Source organism: Camponotus vicinus, unplaced genomic scaffold (assembly GCF_025532165.1).
Source record: "Camponotus vicinus isolate PSW18456_S1 unplaced genomic scaffold, iyCamVici1.0 SCAF_4, whole genome shotgun sequence".
Lineage (NCBI taxonomy): Eukaryota > Metazoa > Arthropoda > Insecta > Hymenoptera > Formicidae > Camponotus > Camponotus vicinus.
In genome coordinates this window covers 2,976,491-2,996,794 of record NW_028141976.1, presented here as the reverse complement: position 1 = coordinate 2,996,794, position 20,304 = coordinate 2,976,491, and the positions used below count along the sequence as shown (strand labels likewise).

Sequence of the window (20,304 nt, the reverse complement as noted above, 5' to 3'; positions counted from 1 at the left end):
ACACATTTAGCAAATAAGTACATGATGATAATTGAGATAGAAATAGCAACTCCGTAGATTTGATAGCGCGTAATATCATAGGATACAACTGCGTGCTGGATAGGATGTACTTGACATGACCTGATGAACGTGTTATTAAAAATTGATTGGTTGCGTTAAACGCATTGGCAAACATGCGATAAGGCTGGACTAGAAATAACATTTATGTAAGCCCGATGATGATATGCATTATTCAGACTAATATTGCTTGTAAATGATTTTATATGTGGGGGAGTTCTGCGTATATATATTGGAAATTGTACGCGAACATGAATAATAATGTTTGAATGAAGTAACAATTATTACTGTTATTACTGTGATATTGATTGTAACTGATAATATAACTTATAGGAAGATAACTATGATAGTTAATGTGGCGTAGATTTAATTTAAATCTGTTTAGAGTATCATTAATTAAGCAAATATAATGGAATGAATATAATAAATACTGAATGTGTTTCTGCACATGTATATTCGTATATTAATAATACACTTTAGTGTGATTATGCATTTATTGTGTATAATTTTGCAATGGCTGATGCCAATAAGAGGCTTAATATAAATACATTGTTGAATAAATGATAGTGTTTGCTTTCTATACATGATAGTTTAATTTGGAAACATAAGCTGTCGTGTAACTCTACATTAAACTCTAATAGGTAGATTAACTCTCCTGGAAATATTACCTGAAAATAGAATAGTATAATGTACTTATTTCAATTTATAAATATAATAGAATAAAGCAATAGAATATGGATTTAGTTTAAATTCATAAATAGAGTGATATCTTATCTTTTACACGTGTTTAATCCAGGATTATGAAGTTGTTGTGTGACCCTACACCACACTGATAGATGTAATTTGTCTCTGAAATAATAGAATGAAAGTAAGGTGACTATATGTATTAGATACATTCTAAATATATGTTTATACATGCCTGTGATTCTTGATTTAATTACATTTTCAGTTAGTATAACCTTAAGTTATGTATCGTTGAAACAAGCGTTAGCACCGCTTTTCACATAGGATAGTATAATTCAAAATATTGATGATGTGTGACTTCTTTATCACAATCGGATAGATACGTTATTTGTTGTAGGAAATGTTACCTGAAAACAGAGTAACAATATAAACTTAGTTTATATATATAATAGAATGAAAGTAAGATTACTATATGTATTGAGCATATTTTAAATATATGTCTATACATGCCTGTGATTTGTGATCTGATTACACATTTAGCTGGTATAACTATTATGTATTGCAGAAATTAACGTTAGTACCGCTTGTTATAGGAGTTCAAATCGCGGAAATTATTGATGTTGTCTTTCACTAAGCAAATATAATAGAATAAATACTGAATGTGTTTCTGCATATGTATATTCGTATATTAATAATACACTTTAGTGTGATTATGCATCTATTGTGTATAATTTTGCAATGGCTAATGCCAATATCTTGATATAAATTTAATTTGGGAACATAAAGCTGCCGTGTAACTCTACACTAAACTCTAATAGGATTAACTCTCCTGGAAATATTACCTGAAAATAGAATAGTATAATGTACTTATTTCAATTTATAAATACAATAGAATAAAGCAATAGAATATGGATTTAGTTTAAATTCATAAATAGAGTGATATCTTGTCTTTTACGCGTGTTTAATCCAGGATTATGAAGTTGCTGTGTGACCTTACACCACACTGATAGATGTAACTTGCTTCTGAAATAATAGAATGAAAGTAAGGTGTCTACATGTATTAAATACATCCTAAATATATGTTTATACATGCCTGTGATTCTTGATTTAATTACATTTTCAGTTAGTATAACCTTAAGTTATGTATCGTTGAAACAGGCGTTAGCACCGCTTTTCACATAGGATAGTTTAATTCCAAATATTGATGATGTGTGACTTCTTTATCACAATCGGATAGATACGTTATTTGTTGTAGGAAATGTTACCTGAAAACAGAGTAACAATATAAACTTAGTTTATATATATAATAGAATGAAAGTAAGATTACTATATGTATTGAGCATATTTTGAAAATATGTTTATACATGCCTGTGATTTGTGATTTGATTACACATTGAGCTAGTATAACTGTTATGTATTGCAGAAATTAACGTTAGTGCCGCTTGTTATAGGAGTTCAACTCGCGGAAATTATTGATGTTGTCTTTCACTACAATTGGATAGATGGGCTACCTGTTATAGGAAATGTTACCTGAAAATAGAATAACAGTGTAAACTTAGTTAGTCTATAAATATATTAGAATGAAAGCAAGGCTAATATTTGTATTAAGCTTATTTTAAATATATGTTTATACATGAATATGATTTTTTGATTTAATTACACATGTAACTGGCATAACTTTATGATATATACTATATAAACAAGCGTTAATATAGCTCTTATATACGATGATGCGTGATTTCACCACAATCTGATAGATAGACTATTGTTACAGGAAACATTGCCTGAAAATAAAACGGCATAATATAAACTTAGTCTATAAATATATTAGAATGAAAGTAAGGTAATTATAGGTATTAAACATATTTTTAAATATATACCTATATATGCCTGTGATTTATGATGTAGTTATACATCTAGCGAGTATAAGCTTAAATTATACACTATTGTAACAAGCGTTGCTCGCTTTCCACACACGATTATTTAATCTATAAATATTATAGATGTTGGGTGACTTTTCACCACAATTAGACAGATTGGCTGTTTGTTACAGCAGAAGTTACTTGGAAACAGATATAGTAGAATAAAGGCTTAGTTTAGTTTATAAATATAATAGGATGAAAGTGGTAGTACTTACCCTCTATATATGATAATTTATCTCATAGATATCATAAATACTATGTGACATTTACCACAATCTGACAGATAGGTTATTTTGTCCTTGGAAATATATCTGGAAATAAAATATAACATAATACGGACTTGATTTTCTTTAATACAAATATAATAAAATGAAGTAAGGTTATCATATATATTGAGTATATTTATATATATGCTAACACGTTTGTGGACTAACCTGGTATAATTATGTGTGTTGAGTATAATTTTTATGTTGACTAAGCATGGATTGACGGTTGTTGTTGTTCTTAACTCCTTGAACAACACAAAATTATTACTGCAATAGGTGGAAGGCCCGGCTCTGCACATGATATTTCTCTCTTGTAGATAGCACGGGCATCTGAAATAACAAAAATTCATTAATTACTGAGCCTATGGCTGTCACTGCGAGTGAAATTATTAATAAATAAGCTTGACAGGCGCTGAACTGTCTCCTGTCAACGCGAACGACAAGGAGTTGCACTTTAATGAACTGGTGCAGCAGTAAGGCGCCCTTTCACTGGCGACTATAGTCATGGGCAGTAAGTAATATAGACGGGAAACTTTGAAATTGAAGTATCCCTATCCTGAAAGAGGTTTGTGCTTCTTAATATGAATAATTATATACCGAAAGAGTGTATTCGACTCTTAAGATGAAAGTATGTTCGGAAATTCATTAGATATTCTGAGCATGCTAAAATTATAGTAATTTCTATCTGGAAAGAGACTAGTATCTCGTAATATGAATAAATGCATATTGATAGCGTGAATCATCTCTTAAGATGAAAGTATGTTCGGAAATTATCCGGATACGCTGAGTATCCGAAGACTATAGTAACTTTGTTCTAAATGAGACTGGTACTTCTTGAAACGAACATTCATACACTGAGGGTGTGAATTTGACTTTCAGGATGAAGGTATGTTCGGAAATTATCCGGATATTTTAAGTACTTGAAAAATTTTAGTAACTCTTATTCTAAATGAGATTGGTACTTCTTGAAATAAACATTTATACACTGAGAATGTGAATTTGGCTTTCAAGATGGAGGTATGTTCGGAAATTACCCGGATATTTTGAATATTCGGGGAAAAAGTATAGTAATTCCTTTTGGAAGAGATCGATATCTCCTAATATGAATAATTGCATATGGGAAATGTGAATTGATCCTAAATCGATAGTATGTTCGGAAATTGTCTGGATATCTTGAGTATCTGTAGTTTATAGTAACTTCTATCCTGAAAGGTAAATTAACTCAGTTAGCGAGGTAAGGAGTGCACGGTGGTGTTCACCAACCAGAGCGCATTCTGAATCTGATGAGCAGTGGTGCAATTTTTAATTGATGCGCAGTAGACTTGCGTGCGTTGTAGGGGATGCGCGTTGGGTGGGATTACATCTCGTTGATCCCCCCCACCCTACCAGAGGGTTAAAATTGTTTAGTGTTGCGCAGTAAATAATTGAGGTCAATAATGAATGCGCATTATATGTAGATGTATTTAGAGATCCTCCTCTGTCATTTCAACGCAATAGATCCGTTACTCTTGCGTATTACTCGGATATTCTATGTAATTGGAAATTATAGTAATTCTTTTTCTGGAAGAGATTGGTACTTCTTAATATTACTAATTGCATACAGAAAGGTGAATTTTGTTCTAAAATGACAATATGTTCGGAAGTTGTCCGGATATCATAAGTATTCGGAAATTATAGTAACTTCAGTCTTGGAAGAGACTGGCATCTTTATTATGAATAATTGTATGCCGCTAATGTGAATTTAACACCTAAGACGAAAGTATGTCCAGAAATTATCAGGATATTTTGAACATTCGAAAATTATAGTAGTTTCCATACGGGGAGAAACTGGTAATTATTAATATGAATAAAGTCATATTGAGGGTGTAAATTCATTCTTTAAGATGAAAGTATAATTGTTTGAGAATGAGAATGAAGTTGATTGTTGAGGCGGCTTAATTATAAATTTCGTCGATAATGTTATATAAGTTGCTGCGAGAAGTGCTATCATTGTACTTTAAGTTCTTTAAAATGACTAGAATAAATAATTAAAGTTACGCGATAAAGTAAGTGAGAGCGAATACAAAAGTAGATTAGTGGCCTTATTAACTGCGGCCCATTTTCATTGGGCAGACCGAGCCCAATATTCCCGGTCAACTTAATTTAGTATGAATGGATAAGATACAAGTAAGGAACTTACGAGCGCAGGGGACCTCGGATACCCCAGGGTTCGGCGCGAGGGGGGTTGTGGTCCCTGACCCCGCCGCGTCGTCATCATGCGATGGGCCTAAGAAAATAAGTTTTGTTAGGAAGAGTTTGGACAATAAGATCGCAAACAAGTTATTCCTGTGTAATCTATCATCCACTAGGATTTTTGAGGATGCCAGGACTGCGTTGTCTTCGTTGGAGGAGTTATCCTTGCAGGCATCCAGAAGGACACAGTACGTGATCGAGACAATATCAGAGCGTACAAGAGAATTATATTTGATGGCTGTTAGGATGGAGTTAGCCCGCGATTACCTTTTGGACCGCATCGAATGCCAGGGCAGTCGCATGCGAGATCTTGACGCGGAAATCAAAGCCCTTAGACTTCTCCTTCCATCCGGTCGTGAGTCTCCGGTTCTGAGAATGAATGATGATGCCTGGGGAATCTTCAAGAATACCCAGGACCCTTTGGACTTCCTAGAAAGAGAGGCATCAACATCTAGGCTCTCCTTCTCTATTGTTCGTTCACCTAGTGTGATTCGTGGTGATCGTGCGGAGAGTGACGAAGGGATCTCCGCGCTGTCCATCCTGGAAGGTTCAATCTCAACGGTAGCCTCTAGTTTACGGATGGAAGAGGTTCATACAGATGAAATCCTAGCCGCGGAGATTTCCCAGAGAGAGGATGCAGTAGCATTTTTAATGAAGGAGATCATTATGAGGACAGCGACAGTGGTGGATCTGGATAAAACACATAGGAGAAAATCTGACGAGACTGGACACATAATAGACGACCTTGGCGAGCTACAGGACAACGATTACTGGGCAGGACGGGCTCACAGGCGTAGTGAAGCCAGCCGTCCTAGGGGAAGGATACCCCGAATAACAAACCAAATACATACAAATATGATGGACAAAGATACAGAATCGTTGTTAGTGCCGCAGAGGTTACGGAGCCTCAGCGACAGGCGTGCAAGCCCTACGGTCCCTGGGGCAGGCACGTCTTCATCCTGCAAAGGGCCCACTCTCCGTTTGTCGATGGGCGGGGAGGATGATATGGTTACCGTCGACGAGACGTATGATAGGAATAAGGATAGTGAGGATCCGCTATCATTACCAATCACATTCATAGAATGTCCATCTGAGATGAATGTGAGAGCGGAAGAGGAGACTCAAATGGAGACTCTTCAGACACCAAGAGCAAAAAGAAAAGCACGTCTTTCTCCAGGAGTCCCTGCATTCAGTGAAGGTGAACAGGAGTTAGACGTTACGAAAGAAGAAACAAACAAAGTTATGCTTAGAAAAAGAAAGGATAGGAAGAAGAAAGCCAGAATAGGAACAGACACATCTCTCGAACTTACAGATGAGGTAATATCGATTGACTCGATGTCTGATTCAGACAGGAATGTTGGCGTTAAAGATAAGGAAAAGAAGGAGAAGAGAGAAAAGGACAAGAGGAAAAGCGCAGATAAGAGAGGGACTCCCAAAGGTAAGAAAGAGCATTTAACTGTCTCTTCTGAAGAGGAGGATAATCTCGGAGAGTTTGCCCCAGATGAGTTACGCAGGATGGACGTTACATCGGTTGGAGCCCTTGGCATCGACTATTTAAAAGATGTAGACCGTATGCGTGCTAAAAGCCGAAATATTCAAGGAGGCATCAGCGGCAAAATGCGCAGCAATTTGCAGAAAGCTACAGATGTTATTAACACATTGATTTTCAAAGTAGCATCAACAGGAGATCCTGCCAAACTTAAAATAGACAATAAAGCACTCAAGGACGAGATCGAGAAGTTAAAACTCGAGGAAATTCTCAGAAAAAAGGAGATGGATGAGATGAGAGTCATGATGAATGAGCTAAAGAAGGAATTGGAAGAATTCAAAGATAAATTTGATGAGATGGAAGTGGACAGAAACAAGGCTAGAAACAGCCAGAGGATCGCAGAATGGAAAATGAGGAGAGCGATCGCTGCGGCTGAAGGTAAAGAGTTCGAAGAAAGTGTTCCTGGTAACATAGAAGAAGAAGGTGATCTTACTAGGAAAGAGAATATCGGCGGAAGAAATACTAATGAAAATGACATAAAGATGGATATAAATAAGGATGATGTTTATGCTGGTGACTCAGAAGTGCTCTCTGACTTTAGGTCAGAGGATGCATTGAGAAAAGACAGAAATGACAAAGAAAAAGGACAGGATAGAAGGAGTGAAGAATTAAAAGATATACAAAGACAGATCAAAGATTTAGTTAAGAAGAAAGTTGAAATTAAGAGGAAGAAGGATTATAGCGATAATAGTAATAACTCTAAAGCCAGAGAGGAAAAACCTCTTCCACAGCGAACGCCCAGGGCGAAGCCAAGAGTCCTGACCAATGTGCAGCTCGCTCCTCCCAGATCTGCAGCTCATCCTGAAAGAAAATTCGGGGAACTGAATAGGGATATGACAGAGGAGTTGAACAGAGATGGAAGTATAGGATTTACCGGATCAGAGGATAACAGGAGCTGGAAAAGGATGGACACAAGGAAGAGAAAAGGATATGAAAGACCTGGACAGACGAGGCGAGAATATCGTGGCTATCAGACGCCGCGAAAAGAGGTGTATCCTGGAAATGAAGACCCAGCCATTGAAAAGCGGAATATTAAAAGAGCTGCTCCGACTCGAAAACCTTCTAGAACTGCAGCAGTTATGATTGTTGGTAAAAGCAAAGATTTTTCATACGCCGACGCGCTGAAGCAGGCTCGAGCTAAAATTTCATTAGACGATTTAAGAATAGAAAGTAGCAGGGTTAGGAAGGCGGCTAATGGCGGCTTGATAGTTGAGGTTTTAGGCCCGGATGGTTCAGGTAAGGCTAATGCATTAGCGGAACAGCTTCAAGTTGTACTGCAGGATACAGCGAGAGTAACTAGACCTGTTACCAAAGGAGAAATCAGACTCGTCGGTCTGGACGAGTCGGTTACGGCGGAAGAAGTGCTGCGTGCTATCGTTAAACACGGAGAGTGCACTGAAACGGAAGTTCGGGTTGGATCTATAAGGCCCATGAACAACGGTTTGTTTACTGTATGGATCCGGTGCCCTCTCAATGCGGCCATAAAAACGGCCAATTATAAGAAAATTAGACTGGGTTGGACGCTCGTCAGAGTGAATCTGTTAGAATCCAGACCAACCCAGTGTTTTAAGTGTTGGCGTTATGGTCATTTAAAAAATTCATGTACTTCTAACTTCGACCATAGTGGATCCTGTTTTAATTGCGGTGGATCGGATCATAAGGTTGGAACATGCAGCTTGTCTGCTAAGTGTATGGTCTGTGCTGACGACGGAAAAGATGCAAATCACCGATTGGGATCGATACAATGCACGGTCGATAGGTCAAAGCATGGTACTAGGATATTTTATAGGACTCCTCGTAAGATGACTCCTGCCCAGCAGATGGATCCGGATCGGGGGACCGGAAGTATGGAAGTAGTAAATGATCAAAATTAATGTTATACAAGCCAATATAAATAGAAGTAGGCCAGCGTTAGATCTATTACTACAGCAGGCAAAAGAGCTGAGAGTTGGTTTGCTTGCAATTTCGGAGCCTAATAATGTTCCAGATGCTCCGAATTGGTTTTCGAGCTTAGATCGTGGTGCTGCAGTTTTTGTAGATTCAAATCTCATTAAGTTAAGATGCACACTGGCTCACAAAGGCGACAAATATGTCGCAGTTAACTGTGGACCATACTTAGTGGTGTCGCTTTATATTTCTCCGAACGTAGGACTTCGAGAGTATAATGCTCTTTTAGATGAGCTCTCTGCTACGTTAGCAAGTCGACTCGATAAAGTTATTTTATGTGGCGACTTTAATGCTAAGTCTCGTCTTTGGGGATCCGGCATGACCGATGCTAGGGGTTTTCTGCTGTCCAGTTGGGCAGCAGAAAGGGATGTCCGAATAGTAAATGAAGGCAATATCCCTACTTGCGTTAGGCCTCAGGGATCCTCTATTGTTGATTTGACCTGGTCGTCTCCGGACTTAATACCGTTCATAAGAAAGTGGCATGTGATGGATGACACGGAAACACTCTCGGATCATTGTTATATATCCTTTTCTGTGGAAACAGCTCGACAGGTTCCTCCTCTTTCTAGAAATAAGACGAGAAGATGGAATCTCAGGAGATTTAGCACGGATCATTTCTTGGCCACACTTTATTGGCACGAAAGAGATACCATTGAGGAGCAACAGTTCAATTTAGAAGGAATGATGTCATGGCTGGATAAAATTATGGAGGAAGCCTGTGATGCTGCTGCCCCGAGAGTAGGCCCTAAGAAGCCGAAGCGCCAGGCATACTGGTGGAATGCAAATGCGGCCTCTCTACGCCATGATTGCATTCGAGCTCGAAGAACGTGGCAGAGAGCAAAGAGAAGAAGGCGCCCGGAGAATCAGGTGCAAGAATTGGGAGAGATATACAAGTCCACGAGGAAGAAATTGCGCAACGAGATTAATAATGCCAAGTCATCAGCATGGCAAGAGCTGATTAATACTATAGAAGAGGATCCTTGGGGACTTCCGTATAAGTTAGTCCTTAGGAAACTGAAGTCGGCGACGTCGACTTTAACTGAAATTTTGGAGCCTGAAATTCTCTCGGAACTGCTGGATTCCCTGTTCCCTAAGTGTGTCGGAAGGGAAATGCTCGCAGATAGGAGAGATTTTGAGTGGTGCGAAGATTGGTCTGTCTCACCTGCTGAGGTTGCAAGGGTCGTTAAGAAGAGAACAGTACCGTCATCAAAGGCCCCTGGACCAGATGGATTTAAGGCCGTCACCTGGAAGCTGGTCACACATGAAATTCTCGAGAGAATGAGACACATTTATGATAGGTGTCTGATAGATGGTGTGTTTCCGAAGAGATGGAAAATGGCCGGACTTGTGTTAATCCCTAAAGCCAATAAATCAGGTACCAGTGAACCTAGAGTCCCAAAGGTTAGGCCGATCTGTCTTCTGGATGAAATCGGAAAGGCCTTTGAGCGAATTTTGGCTGAGCGCATCTACGAGTGGCAGGAAAATAATCCGGAGTCGAGCTTAGCACCAAATCAGTTTGGATTTCGCAAGTTTAGATCCACGTGCGACGCATTGAAGACACTTAAGGACATTACCGCACAAGTAATGAGTGGGGGTGGCCTTGCGATTGTTGTAAGCCTGGACATACGCAATGCCTTCAATAGCATCCCATGGTCTAGGATACGCAGGGCCCTGAGGCACAGAGGCTATCCCGTGTATTTGCAGAGGATTCTAGATTCTTACTTGGCGGATAGAAATATCTGCTACGTCGGTAATGATGGTCGTCAACATGTTAGGCCTATGGAGGCTGGTGTTCCTCAGGGCTCTGTGTTGGGCCCTGTGCTCTGGAATATCGCGTTTGACAGTGTGTTGAGAATTGCGGATGACGAGGAGTTCTGCGAAATTATTTGTTATGCGGACGATACTCTTGTTATAATCGATGGAAAAGATGTAGAGCAAACACTGTTGAGAGCTAGTGTATTTTTAACTCGCGTAGTTAACCATATTAATAGGTTAGGATTATCTGTAGCCATGGAAAAAACAGAGGCCATTGTTTTCCGCGCGAATAAATTAAATATGATTTCCGATTCCATTGTGGTAAATAATGTCTCAATTAAGTTTGCAGCGAGTATAAAGTACTTAGGCATAATGATAGACTCGAATTGGGCTTTTAAAGAGCATCTCAGATACGCTGAGAATAAAGCAGATGGAGTTGTCAGAGCACTAAATAGGCTAATGCCTAATTTAAGAGGTCCCGACGAAAGGCGTAGGAGACTTTTCGCGAACGTAGTATACTCGGTAATTTTGTACGGTGCCCCGTTCTGGGGAGATGTACTTCTGACGAGTCGTGCACGGTTTGCGTTGAGAAGGCTTGAACGTTCTGTTGCACAACGAGTTATATCGGCATATAGGACCGTATCTAGCAACGCGGCATTATTACTTGCCAGAATGCCTCCATTGCGTTTGTTAGCTCCTACGCGAAAACGCATATATGAACGCTGTAAGGAATATAAGGATCGAGGAGAATATACGGTCAGAGCTAAAAATATGATCAAAGAAGAGGAATTCTTCAGATTGTGTGACCTGTGGCGTGCCCAGCTGGAAAGGCCAAACACGCCTGGGGAGTACACAAAGCTGGCGATCGTACCTCAGATGGATGCCTGGTTAGCGCACGATAGTGGGAGTATGTCTTTCCACATAACCCAGATAATGACTGGGCATGGATGCTTTAGCAGATTTCTTTGGCGTATTGGAAAAAGAGATTCGGCGGCTTGCGATTTTTGTGACGACGGAGAGGATGATGCAACGCACACACTCAAGTTTTGCAGCATGTGGAACATACAAAGAGAGCGATTGAGGGAGAAGCTTGGACTTAACGCAGACTTCAGTCTTGGTGAGATAGTCGACGCTATAATCGTCGGGAAAGAAGCGTGGACAGCCTTCTCAGCGTTTGCGGAAGATGTCATGCGCAAAAAAGAGGAGGAGGAAAGGCGTCGAGAAATGGTGAGGAATTCTCCTCACCCTTCCCCTCTTTCCTCCAGTCCGGGATGACGTGTCAGAGAGTTGTAACGCTGACATGTGCCACGTACGACACATATGTATCTATTCATTATTTGGATTTACACACTCACGCATTATTTATTTACATTCATTTATTCACTCATTCATTCACTTACTTTCACCTACTTTCACCTTCACTCATGCATGCACTTTTTTCGTTCATTCATTCATTTCATGCATTACACTAATCATAAACAAATCACACATTTTATTACCTTAATATCCTGTTATCATGCTATCCTTGTCCCATTCCTATAATCTAATATGCGTACGGGAAAGAGTGCCGGGGATCTGCCCGCGATGTGTTTTGGTTTAGGGTCCAATTGGCTGCTGCCATGGGCTCACGTTCCGGGATGTGCTGTGCTTGTGTTTGTATGGTCACTTAGTAAATATTATAACTCGTTATAATTTATGTGTCCGCTTACACGCGCGGCGTTTTATTACGTTGGTCGATTCGGTACCAAATGCTCTCTCTCGCCCCCCCTTTGGTAGTTGAGCGGGCTCCATGGCGTTATTAAATGTAACGAGATTCATTGGAGCTTGTCCCACCGTTATCAGTACTTATTAATTAATTAATTATTCTAATTATTTTGTCCTATTTTTCTTTCTTTTTATGTTTCGTCTGGGCTGGATTTGTTCTGCAAATGCATGCTGCAGGAGGAAAAAAAAAAAAAAAAAAAAAAAAAAAAAAAAAAAAAAAAAAAAAAAAAAAAAAAAAAAAAAAAAGGGGGGGGGGGAGGGGGGAGGGGGAGGGGGAGGGGGGAAGGGGGGGGAAGGGGAGGGAGGGGGGCAAGGGGGAAGGGGAAGGGGTAAAGGGGAAGGGTAATTGGTTGATTGATTGATTATTGATTGATTATTATTATAAAAGGGGGGTATATATATATAAGTAATTACATCATTACATAACTCTAACTAACTAGGCTAGTATACATATATATCTTTTATTATTCATATGTGCTTAACTTTTAATTATTTTTAATTATTTCCATTTCCGTCCCCAGGGGGGGCGAGGGAGAGCAATAATAACTACAGCGGGATTACGGAGGATGTTAATTAGGATTGTCATCCTCTGGGACGTCATGCGCCAGCAGTTCCCCAGGGGGTGGCGGGTTAGGTCCGCGGTGTTCGCGATAGAGGAGGGGTTTTTAGCGGGTGCGAGTCCCGCATAACTCAGCCACACGGGTGGTTGAGTATGCATAATGCATTTTCCCCTCCTCCGCAAAAAAAAAAAAAAAAAAAAAAAAAAAAAAAAAAGGTTAGGTTAGGTTAGGTTAGGTTAGGTTAGGTTAGGTTAGGTTAGGTTAGGTACTATGGTGAATTTGTCTCAAAGGTGGAGAAGGTGATCACCAAATTTGAAGGAGCCTGTGACGGGGCCATTCACGCGATCAGGCCCTATGTTGAGGCTGCGTCGGAAGCCCTAAAATCTGCGGCTTGTAAGGAGGCCCGGGAGGCTTTGTCCTCCCCGAACCTCTGCGAGGTGGGCACGCAAACGGATGGGGGTGAGCGAGGCGAGGTTTCATCGCAAACCCCGGCATCCGCAGAGGTGGAAGACTCGGGGTCATTAGACCCCATGGCAATGGAGATTGCCGAGGAGGAAGTCCCGATTCCTCTCCCGATCACCTGGGAGAGAATCGGTGACATGATTAGGGGGGAAGTGCGACGTGCAGTGGAGGACATACTCCCGCGGCACTGTCCCACCCTACCCCCAATGTCAACGGGGGAGAGAGTGGAGGGCTCCTGGTCCGCCGTGGTTAAAAACGGCGGATCAGCGCAGCCTCAAAAAACGAGAAGGAAGAGGAGGAGGGAAAATGAGGGCGAACATCCCATGCCCTCCCCTCCTAAGGGAGAGAAGGATGGGGCAGGTCCTCAAGACGAGGCTGCTCCTCTAAGTAGGAGGAAAGGCGCGGCAACGCGCGCTTGGACCCGAGTAGGAGGCACCTGGTTACCCAGGTGCTACAGATGTCTCCTACTCGGACATGTAGGAGCCGGCTGTACGTCGGCGATATCCAGGGGCCGCCTTTGTTATAAGTGCGGATCCCCTGGACATAAAATGATGGGGTGTAGGATGCACCCGAGGTGTCCCCTATGTAAGGACATGGGGGTGGAGGAGGTGGACCACATTCTCGGCGAAGGGAGATTATGCTCCTCAGTCGGGAATGTGGTCAGCAGAGGAGAGAGCGGAGGGGAGAAGCTCCCTTCCGAGGCCGGCGGAGGCTCTTCCCGGAATATAACGGGAAAGCCAAAACGGGCCAGAGCAGGGGTCGGATGACAGACAAGGGGGGGTACGGGTGGGGGAGATAAGGCATCGCCTGCTCCCACATTACATCCTGCCCCCCCCTCTCATTCGACCGGAGGCAGTGAACACGGGGGAGTCGAACCCTCCCCCTCGCCTCCAACTTAGCCGCCAAATTGGCGGCACGCCTCAGGGGCCACGGTTACCTTCGTGGCACGGGCTTTGACGCTCCCGAGGTACCCGAGTCACGAGAGCCTTAGGGCTCGGAGTAGTTCCCTCCCCGCCAACACCTGGGGAGCGAGAACGGTGGCGGGTGAGCAGCATAGCGGACGGGGGTCCGTTGCTCTCCCGCGGGGCGGGGTGGTGGTGGCCGCCACACCCGCCCAGAGAATTTGTTCCCGGTGCTACATACCGGGACGAGATGGAGGCCCGCCCAGACAACCTTGGGCAGGGCCGGGTGCGAGGGGTTGGTCGGGAAGAAATGCCTTCGGCACATCCCCGGACCCCTCAATTAAGCACCGAGATGGCCACCGTGGAGTTTTAGTGGGTAGGCCCGTTAAATAGGGAGAGTCCCACATACCCCCGGGGAAAACCCAGCCCCGGGGGATGCGTAACGCATTTCTCCACGTTAAAAAAAAAAAAAAAAAAAAAGGTTAGGTTAGGTTAGGTTAGGTTAGGTTAGGTTAGGTTGTCGGCCAGAAACTATCTCCTGCTAAATGTCTGTTTAGTGGGGGAGTTTTTGAAAACGAGTATTTTCGGCGTTTCAAGCCATACTGAGTCGTTTAGACATATGTATAAGAAAAGTGGAGTTTAGTGCAGAGTATATTGTGTGGGCACCTCTCGGGGAGGCTGTTAATAATAATTATTAACATTGAAAGGTGTTGCCGCTCCATCCTTCCTTGAGAAATTTGCCACGTGTCATGTGTCGCTTATTACGAAGACGATTTAAGTGAAATCCATACTTTAAATATGCCAATGACTGCTTGTGAGTGTTAATTATGGTTAATTGTACAGTCCTTGTGACTGTCAACCTTGTAAATACTCTATAATTGTTAATTTTCGCGAGTTAACATGTGGTGTTCTCCTTCTCTCTCACTCCTAGGTAGGAGTTGATTGAGGCAGTGTAGATTGAGTGAGACATTTATAAACTAATTTAAACTCTAAGATTGTGTCGTATGGCTCTGTATAGATTGTTTTATGTGTCAGACATTATTACGCAGTGGCTTATTGAATATTTTAATAATTATTAAGGATTTTTCCTCCTGAGTGCAGAAGATTGCATGGCTGCGCACAAACCATTTTGGTTTGTTGTGCGCAACGCGCGCGTGCTCAACCTTAGGGTGGTACACCTTGATCGTCGTGACGTAGACTGTGACGCTGTGCGCAGACCCTTACTTTCGCTGACGGCGCAGTGCGCGCGTGTTCAACAAAAGGTTGGCAATATTGTCTATCAGTGTTCTGTACTTTAGTGTACTGTATGTACTCTCGAAATTAACAATTCTGACAATTCATTATTTAACTCTGCTGAGGAAATAATCATAAGGCGGATTGTTGATTTGGATTAGTTATCTTATATTTCATTTACGAGCGGAGTTAATTATGCTCCTATAACTTTATTGACTCTATTATAGTGGTTATAATTATAATCCTATGCCTATTATTATTAACATTGTCAGTTGTTGTGGCATATGGATGCGTGGAATAAACTTGCATTGTGTTATATATTTTAGTATTATCCCTCTTTAATAAGGCGGAGTAATTAATATAATTTTGTAATTCGATACATAGTGTTGATCTACTTAAAGTTTAACATTAGTTAATATTGATTACTATTCATTATAGACTATACATAAATGCTACTAATTGATTATTCGCGAGATACATTATTGTGAATTGTACTGAGTTTGGCGAGTTAAATTTATCTCAACAGGGATCATCTCATGCATTTATTCATTAAATGGTTATGAGTGATGTTTCCCTTACGCCATTAATCGGGCACAGAATATATTATATTATATTATAAATTAATGTGTTATAATTATGGTGTATAGTCTGGCTGTGGCTGTGAGTTTGTTGTTGTTGGATGGCATATAGTTTATATATGCTTTCACCATCGTGAACAGCATCTCTCAATGTTATTAGGCCACAGAACTGCAAAGACTCTGTTACATTGATGTCTCTTATTATTATTTGAAGAGGTGTCATGTCAAATTATGTTAAGAACATTTTCTGTACATAAGGATAGTGCGAAGTGTAAATGGAAGCTTATGATAACAGTAGACTATAGTGAACGTACACTGATAAATCTATTTTATTAATTTGAGTGTTTAGTACGTATACTTATAAAATTTTTTAGGAATATATGCATAATGGTCGTTGGTATATAATATAAAGTCTAAGCTTGACAATAATAGACTAAGAATTATGAGATAATTCTATAATCATATATAAATCAAAGCATGGACATCATGTACATTATATAAATTGCATATATAATGAGTCTAGGTGTATGTAAATATAAACTACTCTGCATATGTATGAAAGTGTGTGTATTGATTATAATGATCATTAATAATACATTAGTGACAGTTAATTTTGATAGCAAAACTTTTTGCGGTATACAATTATAAGCAAAGCGTAGTGGAATGTTAGTTATATCACTTCTTGATTATAAAGCAAAACGTAGATTGAGATACTTTACATAACTTGCATATATCAAGTGAATTATGAGTATATGAACATATATATGCATGAAATTACTATTTGAAGAGCGTGAAGTGTAAATGAAAAGTGCACACATGGTAGTCGTCGGTATGTAACATGAAGTCTAAGCTGTGATAATAATAGATTGAGAATTACAAGACAATTCCATAATCATATATAAATTTAAGCATGGATATCGAGTTACATTATATAGTTGCATATTTAATGAGTCTAGGTGTATATAAATATAAATAACTCTGCATATGTAGGAAAGTGTGTGCACTGACTATGACTATAATATATTATTCATTAATAATACATTAGTGATAGTTAATTTTGATAACGAGATGTTCTGCATATATAATTATAAGTTAGCGTAGTGGAAGTTAGTTATATTACTTCCTGATTATAAAGTGTAACGTAGATTTTGAGATACTTCATATAATTTGCATATATCAAACGAATTATGAGTATATGAATAAATATAATATTATATATGCGTAAAAGTGTGCGCACTGATCATAGTGTCTTATTGATAATACATCAATGATAGCTAAATTCTTGATAATGAGATATTGCTTGTGGCATACAATTATAAGCTAAGGTAGTGGAAATTAGACATATCACTCTCTGATTATTCATCGTTTGACTTCGATTGACTAAACTTATTTAATCTAATATTGCTAAATCTATTTTTGCTTATATAATACATTATATTAAAGATTGCTAGTGGTTTACTTCCACTTATATAGTAATTTTCTCAAATGATGGTAAATTTAAATACTATTATTATCATTAGTATTGATATTGATTTTGTAGTCATATGTTACACTTATACTTATTGATTATTGCATTAAGTTTTTATAAATAGCATATATGATATATAAAGTAGCTACTTTACGCATTTAGCTAAGAATCTAGCCTTATAGCAATTTTGTATTGAATTAAAATTATTTTTAGTAATATCTGGCTATTCGTATTGCTGGCTTGATTATATTGCGTGATCCGTGTGTAATACATTATATATAGAGATGGAAGTATAAACCATATACTAATGATGCCCGATTTTGTTGCGGAATCCAGGTAGCAATGCTATATTATGTAGAGTCACGTATGAATCCTAGTGGAATGTATTAATCTGCAAAATATTATAAAAAATATTAAAATATGGTATTGACTGATGCGGACAATATAGCAATACTTTATATAAGTGGTATATACTACCTAGGGGATTGATAATGCATTGTGAATGTTACTTTCGGCCCGAACGTGTATCAGAATACGCGATTGAACGTGCATTACTTAAGTCTGTTATTACCTGGACATTGTTAGAGCTAACTATATATATTAGACATTTATATGAAAGGAGAAAGGTTGTTTTCTGCATCTATTAATATTATTAATATTAACATATATATACTTATAGAATAGCTGAGAGCGATCTGTGTTGGCCTTGATATAGAACTGTTTTCAGAATTCTTATTAGTTGCACGCATATTGTCTTACGGTATCGAACTTTGTATATTTCCTTGGATTATGCATGCGTGTGAGCATCGTAATATCCTGGAAGCATAAATAGTTTATTGAAAGAGCGTGATTGATTATCAGATTTAATGGATCTTAATTTGATACCGTTAATGGCATTAATCATTGTATCGCATCTAGCTATTCATTGTTTATAGTTTGCATATGCACCGCATGGTGCGAATTCTTCCAGTTGATGTCATTGTTACAATGGAATATATTTCAGTGACGCGTTTATTCTAGTTAACATCGATACCTGCTTGTTTTCGATATTATAACTTATTCTTAACCTCTTAGTTGTAATTATACTATAAGCGATAATATTACCGGAAGATAGGTATGGACAATGATTATGAGACTATTTTCAGAGGCTAGTTGAGAATTTATTATTAATTCTTTACCTAGTCATAACCTTCGTATAGCAATTAGCCTTATTTGAGGATTCTTCCGGCGTCGATGATCATTATGACAGCAGGTATTGTCGTTGATTGCGGAAATTTGATCGATATTTATCGCATTCAAGAGCCGAAATCCAGGCCTATTTCTTGGAGGCCGGGTGTGGAGACGAGGTTGTTTCATAGGTTAACCTATGGAAATATAAAATATTAAATATTGATATGAGAGTCAATATGTAAGATATAGCTAACGAACTGAGTATTCGATGTTGATTTGCTTTATGGTGAAAATTGCATGGTGTACCTGCTATTTGCATTGCGTTGCTGTTAATAAATATTGAGAGGAATATGAGGAGAGGTTAGCATTATTTCTCTTCCTGACACAGTTGTTATCACTGTGACTACTGTTGCTGTGATTGTTGCTTACTTGTTGTTAGTCTTGCATTTTGTATGTTAGTATCGATATATCGACTGGTCTTCTGAGGTACTGCCGTAAATCCGTTGTACTCCGCGGTTAGCATTCCGGCGGTTCCTGACAACATAAAGAATTAACAATTATTGAATTATAAGTAATTGTTGCTAATTATAACCGGCTGGAGAGCTGTCTTTGTACGGGCGACGAATTTCTCTGACAGGTGGTCTAGGACTAGATTTATATAGAGTGGAGAGTCGCCTGCTTAAATGTTAAGCCGCGTTCTCAAGAGTAGTGTTCGTAAAGACGGCTGACGTTGGCAGGATGTCTTCCTTATAGTTTTAAAGGAATTTCGGTGTATGGCTGGTATTTTGCGATATGTCGAGTATATTATAAGGTAGTATAGTATGAATATTATTAGTTAAACATTAGTAATTGTTGAAATTAGAGTCTAATTATTGAATCGTTGCAACTTGGTTGTTCCTTTGCTTTTAAGCGGAAACAATTGTACAGGTGTGTTCACCTGTTGGAGTAGGTATCTAATTTGAAGACCGGAAGTGCAAACTTCCTTGGCTGCGCAGTAGGTATATGTACTCTTAGGGGGATGCGCACGGGGTGAATATGCACTTACTCGGCCCCCCCTCTTAGTGCATTATGTCAGGATCATAATCGACCTGCGCAGTAGATATACACCGCTTGATTTGTGTGCGCATTGCATGGAAAGGCTTCTTAGTGACCTGAGCTGTCTTTCTACTATAATTGAATTAGTCTATTGCTGAAATTAGAGTCTAAATATTGAATTGTTGTAATTGGGTTGTCCCTCTGTTATTGAGCGGAAACAGTTGTGCGGGTGTGTTTACCTGCTGGAGTAGGTATCAAATCTGAAGACCGGAAGTGCAAACTTCCTTGGCTGCGCAGTAGGTGAGTGTACCTGCAGAGCGATGCGCACGGGGTGAATTTGCACCTACTTGGCCCTTCCTTTTAGGGCATAACGTTAGGTTTATAATTGACCTGCGCAGTAAATATACATTACGCGATTTGTATGCGCATTGCATGGATAGGCTTCCTAGTGATCTGAACTATCCTTTTTACTATACTCGAGTTCGTCTATACTAATTAATTTTTATAGTTACTAATAAAGTGCTATAATCTGATTCCGACTTTTGCGGTATTAAACTTAGAGAGTAAATTTCACTTATTTGATTTGTCGGAATCTTTAAGATGGGTGAAATTTTAGACATTGAAGCCTATATCGGGAGGTTAATGCGAGTTGGCATTACCTCTGATGAGTTGTTTAGTAAAATAACACGTAATTTATACCAACTCGAGGATTTATTCTTA

The 20,304-nt window shown here is 39.5% G+C and overlaps 1 protein-coding gene and 2 long non-coding RNA genes across 7 annotated transcripts; 1 reads left to right on the top strand and 2 right to left on the bottom strand.

Moving 5' to 3' along the window:
• Positions 1-452: 452 nt before the first annotated feature.
• Positions 453-3,389, bottom strand: LOC145970715 (uncharacterized). 5 transcript variants are annotated; one of them, XR_014438571.1, is made up of 9 exons: positions 3,098-3,389; positions 2,622-2,974; positions 2,402-2,525; positions 2,110-2,271; positions 1,835-2,006; positions 1,697-1,764; positions 1,252-1,583; positions 977-1,148; positions 453-906 (listed from the first exon to the last, which is right to left on the bottom strand). It is a non-coding gene; the product is annotated as an uncharacterized LOC145970715 (long non-coding RNA). The 5 variants fall into 5 exon arrangements; XR_014438569.1 differs by having other exon boundaries at positions 1,252-1,764; positions 2,622-2,729; positions 2,879-2,974; XR_014438568.1 differs by having other exon boundaries at positions 1,252-1,764; positions 2,375-2,525.
• A 650-nt stretch (positions 3,390-4,039) lies between these two features.
• LOC145970573 (uncharacterized) lies at positions 4,040-8,677 on the top strand. Its single transcript, XM_083097439.1, has one exon. It carries the CDS (start codon positions 5,081-5,083, stop codon positions 8,582-8,584), a length of 3,504 nt encoding a protein of 1,167 aa, XP_082953565.1. The 5' UTR covers positions 4,040-5,080; the 3' UTR covers positions 8,585-8,677.
• Positions 8,678-17,610: 8,933 nt separating this feature from the next.
• LOC145970704 (uncharacterized) lies at positions 17,611-18,792 on the bottom strand. Its single transcript, XR_014438562.1, has 3 exons — positions 18,558-18,792; positions 18,053-18,195; positions 17,611-17,770 (listed from the first exon to the last, which is right to left on the bottom strand). It is a non-coding gene; the product is annotated as an uncharacterized LOC145970704 (long non-coding RNA).
• Between the last annotated feature and the right edge of the window lie 1,512 nt (positions 18,793-20,304).

Coding starts and splice junctions, on each gene's coding strand:
- LOC145970573 (XM_083097439.1), top strand. CDS start 5,081: ATGGATAAGATACAAGTAAGGAACTTACGAGCGCAGGGGACCTCGGAT.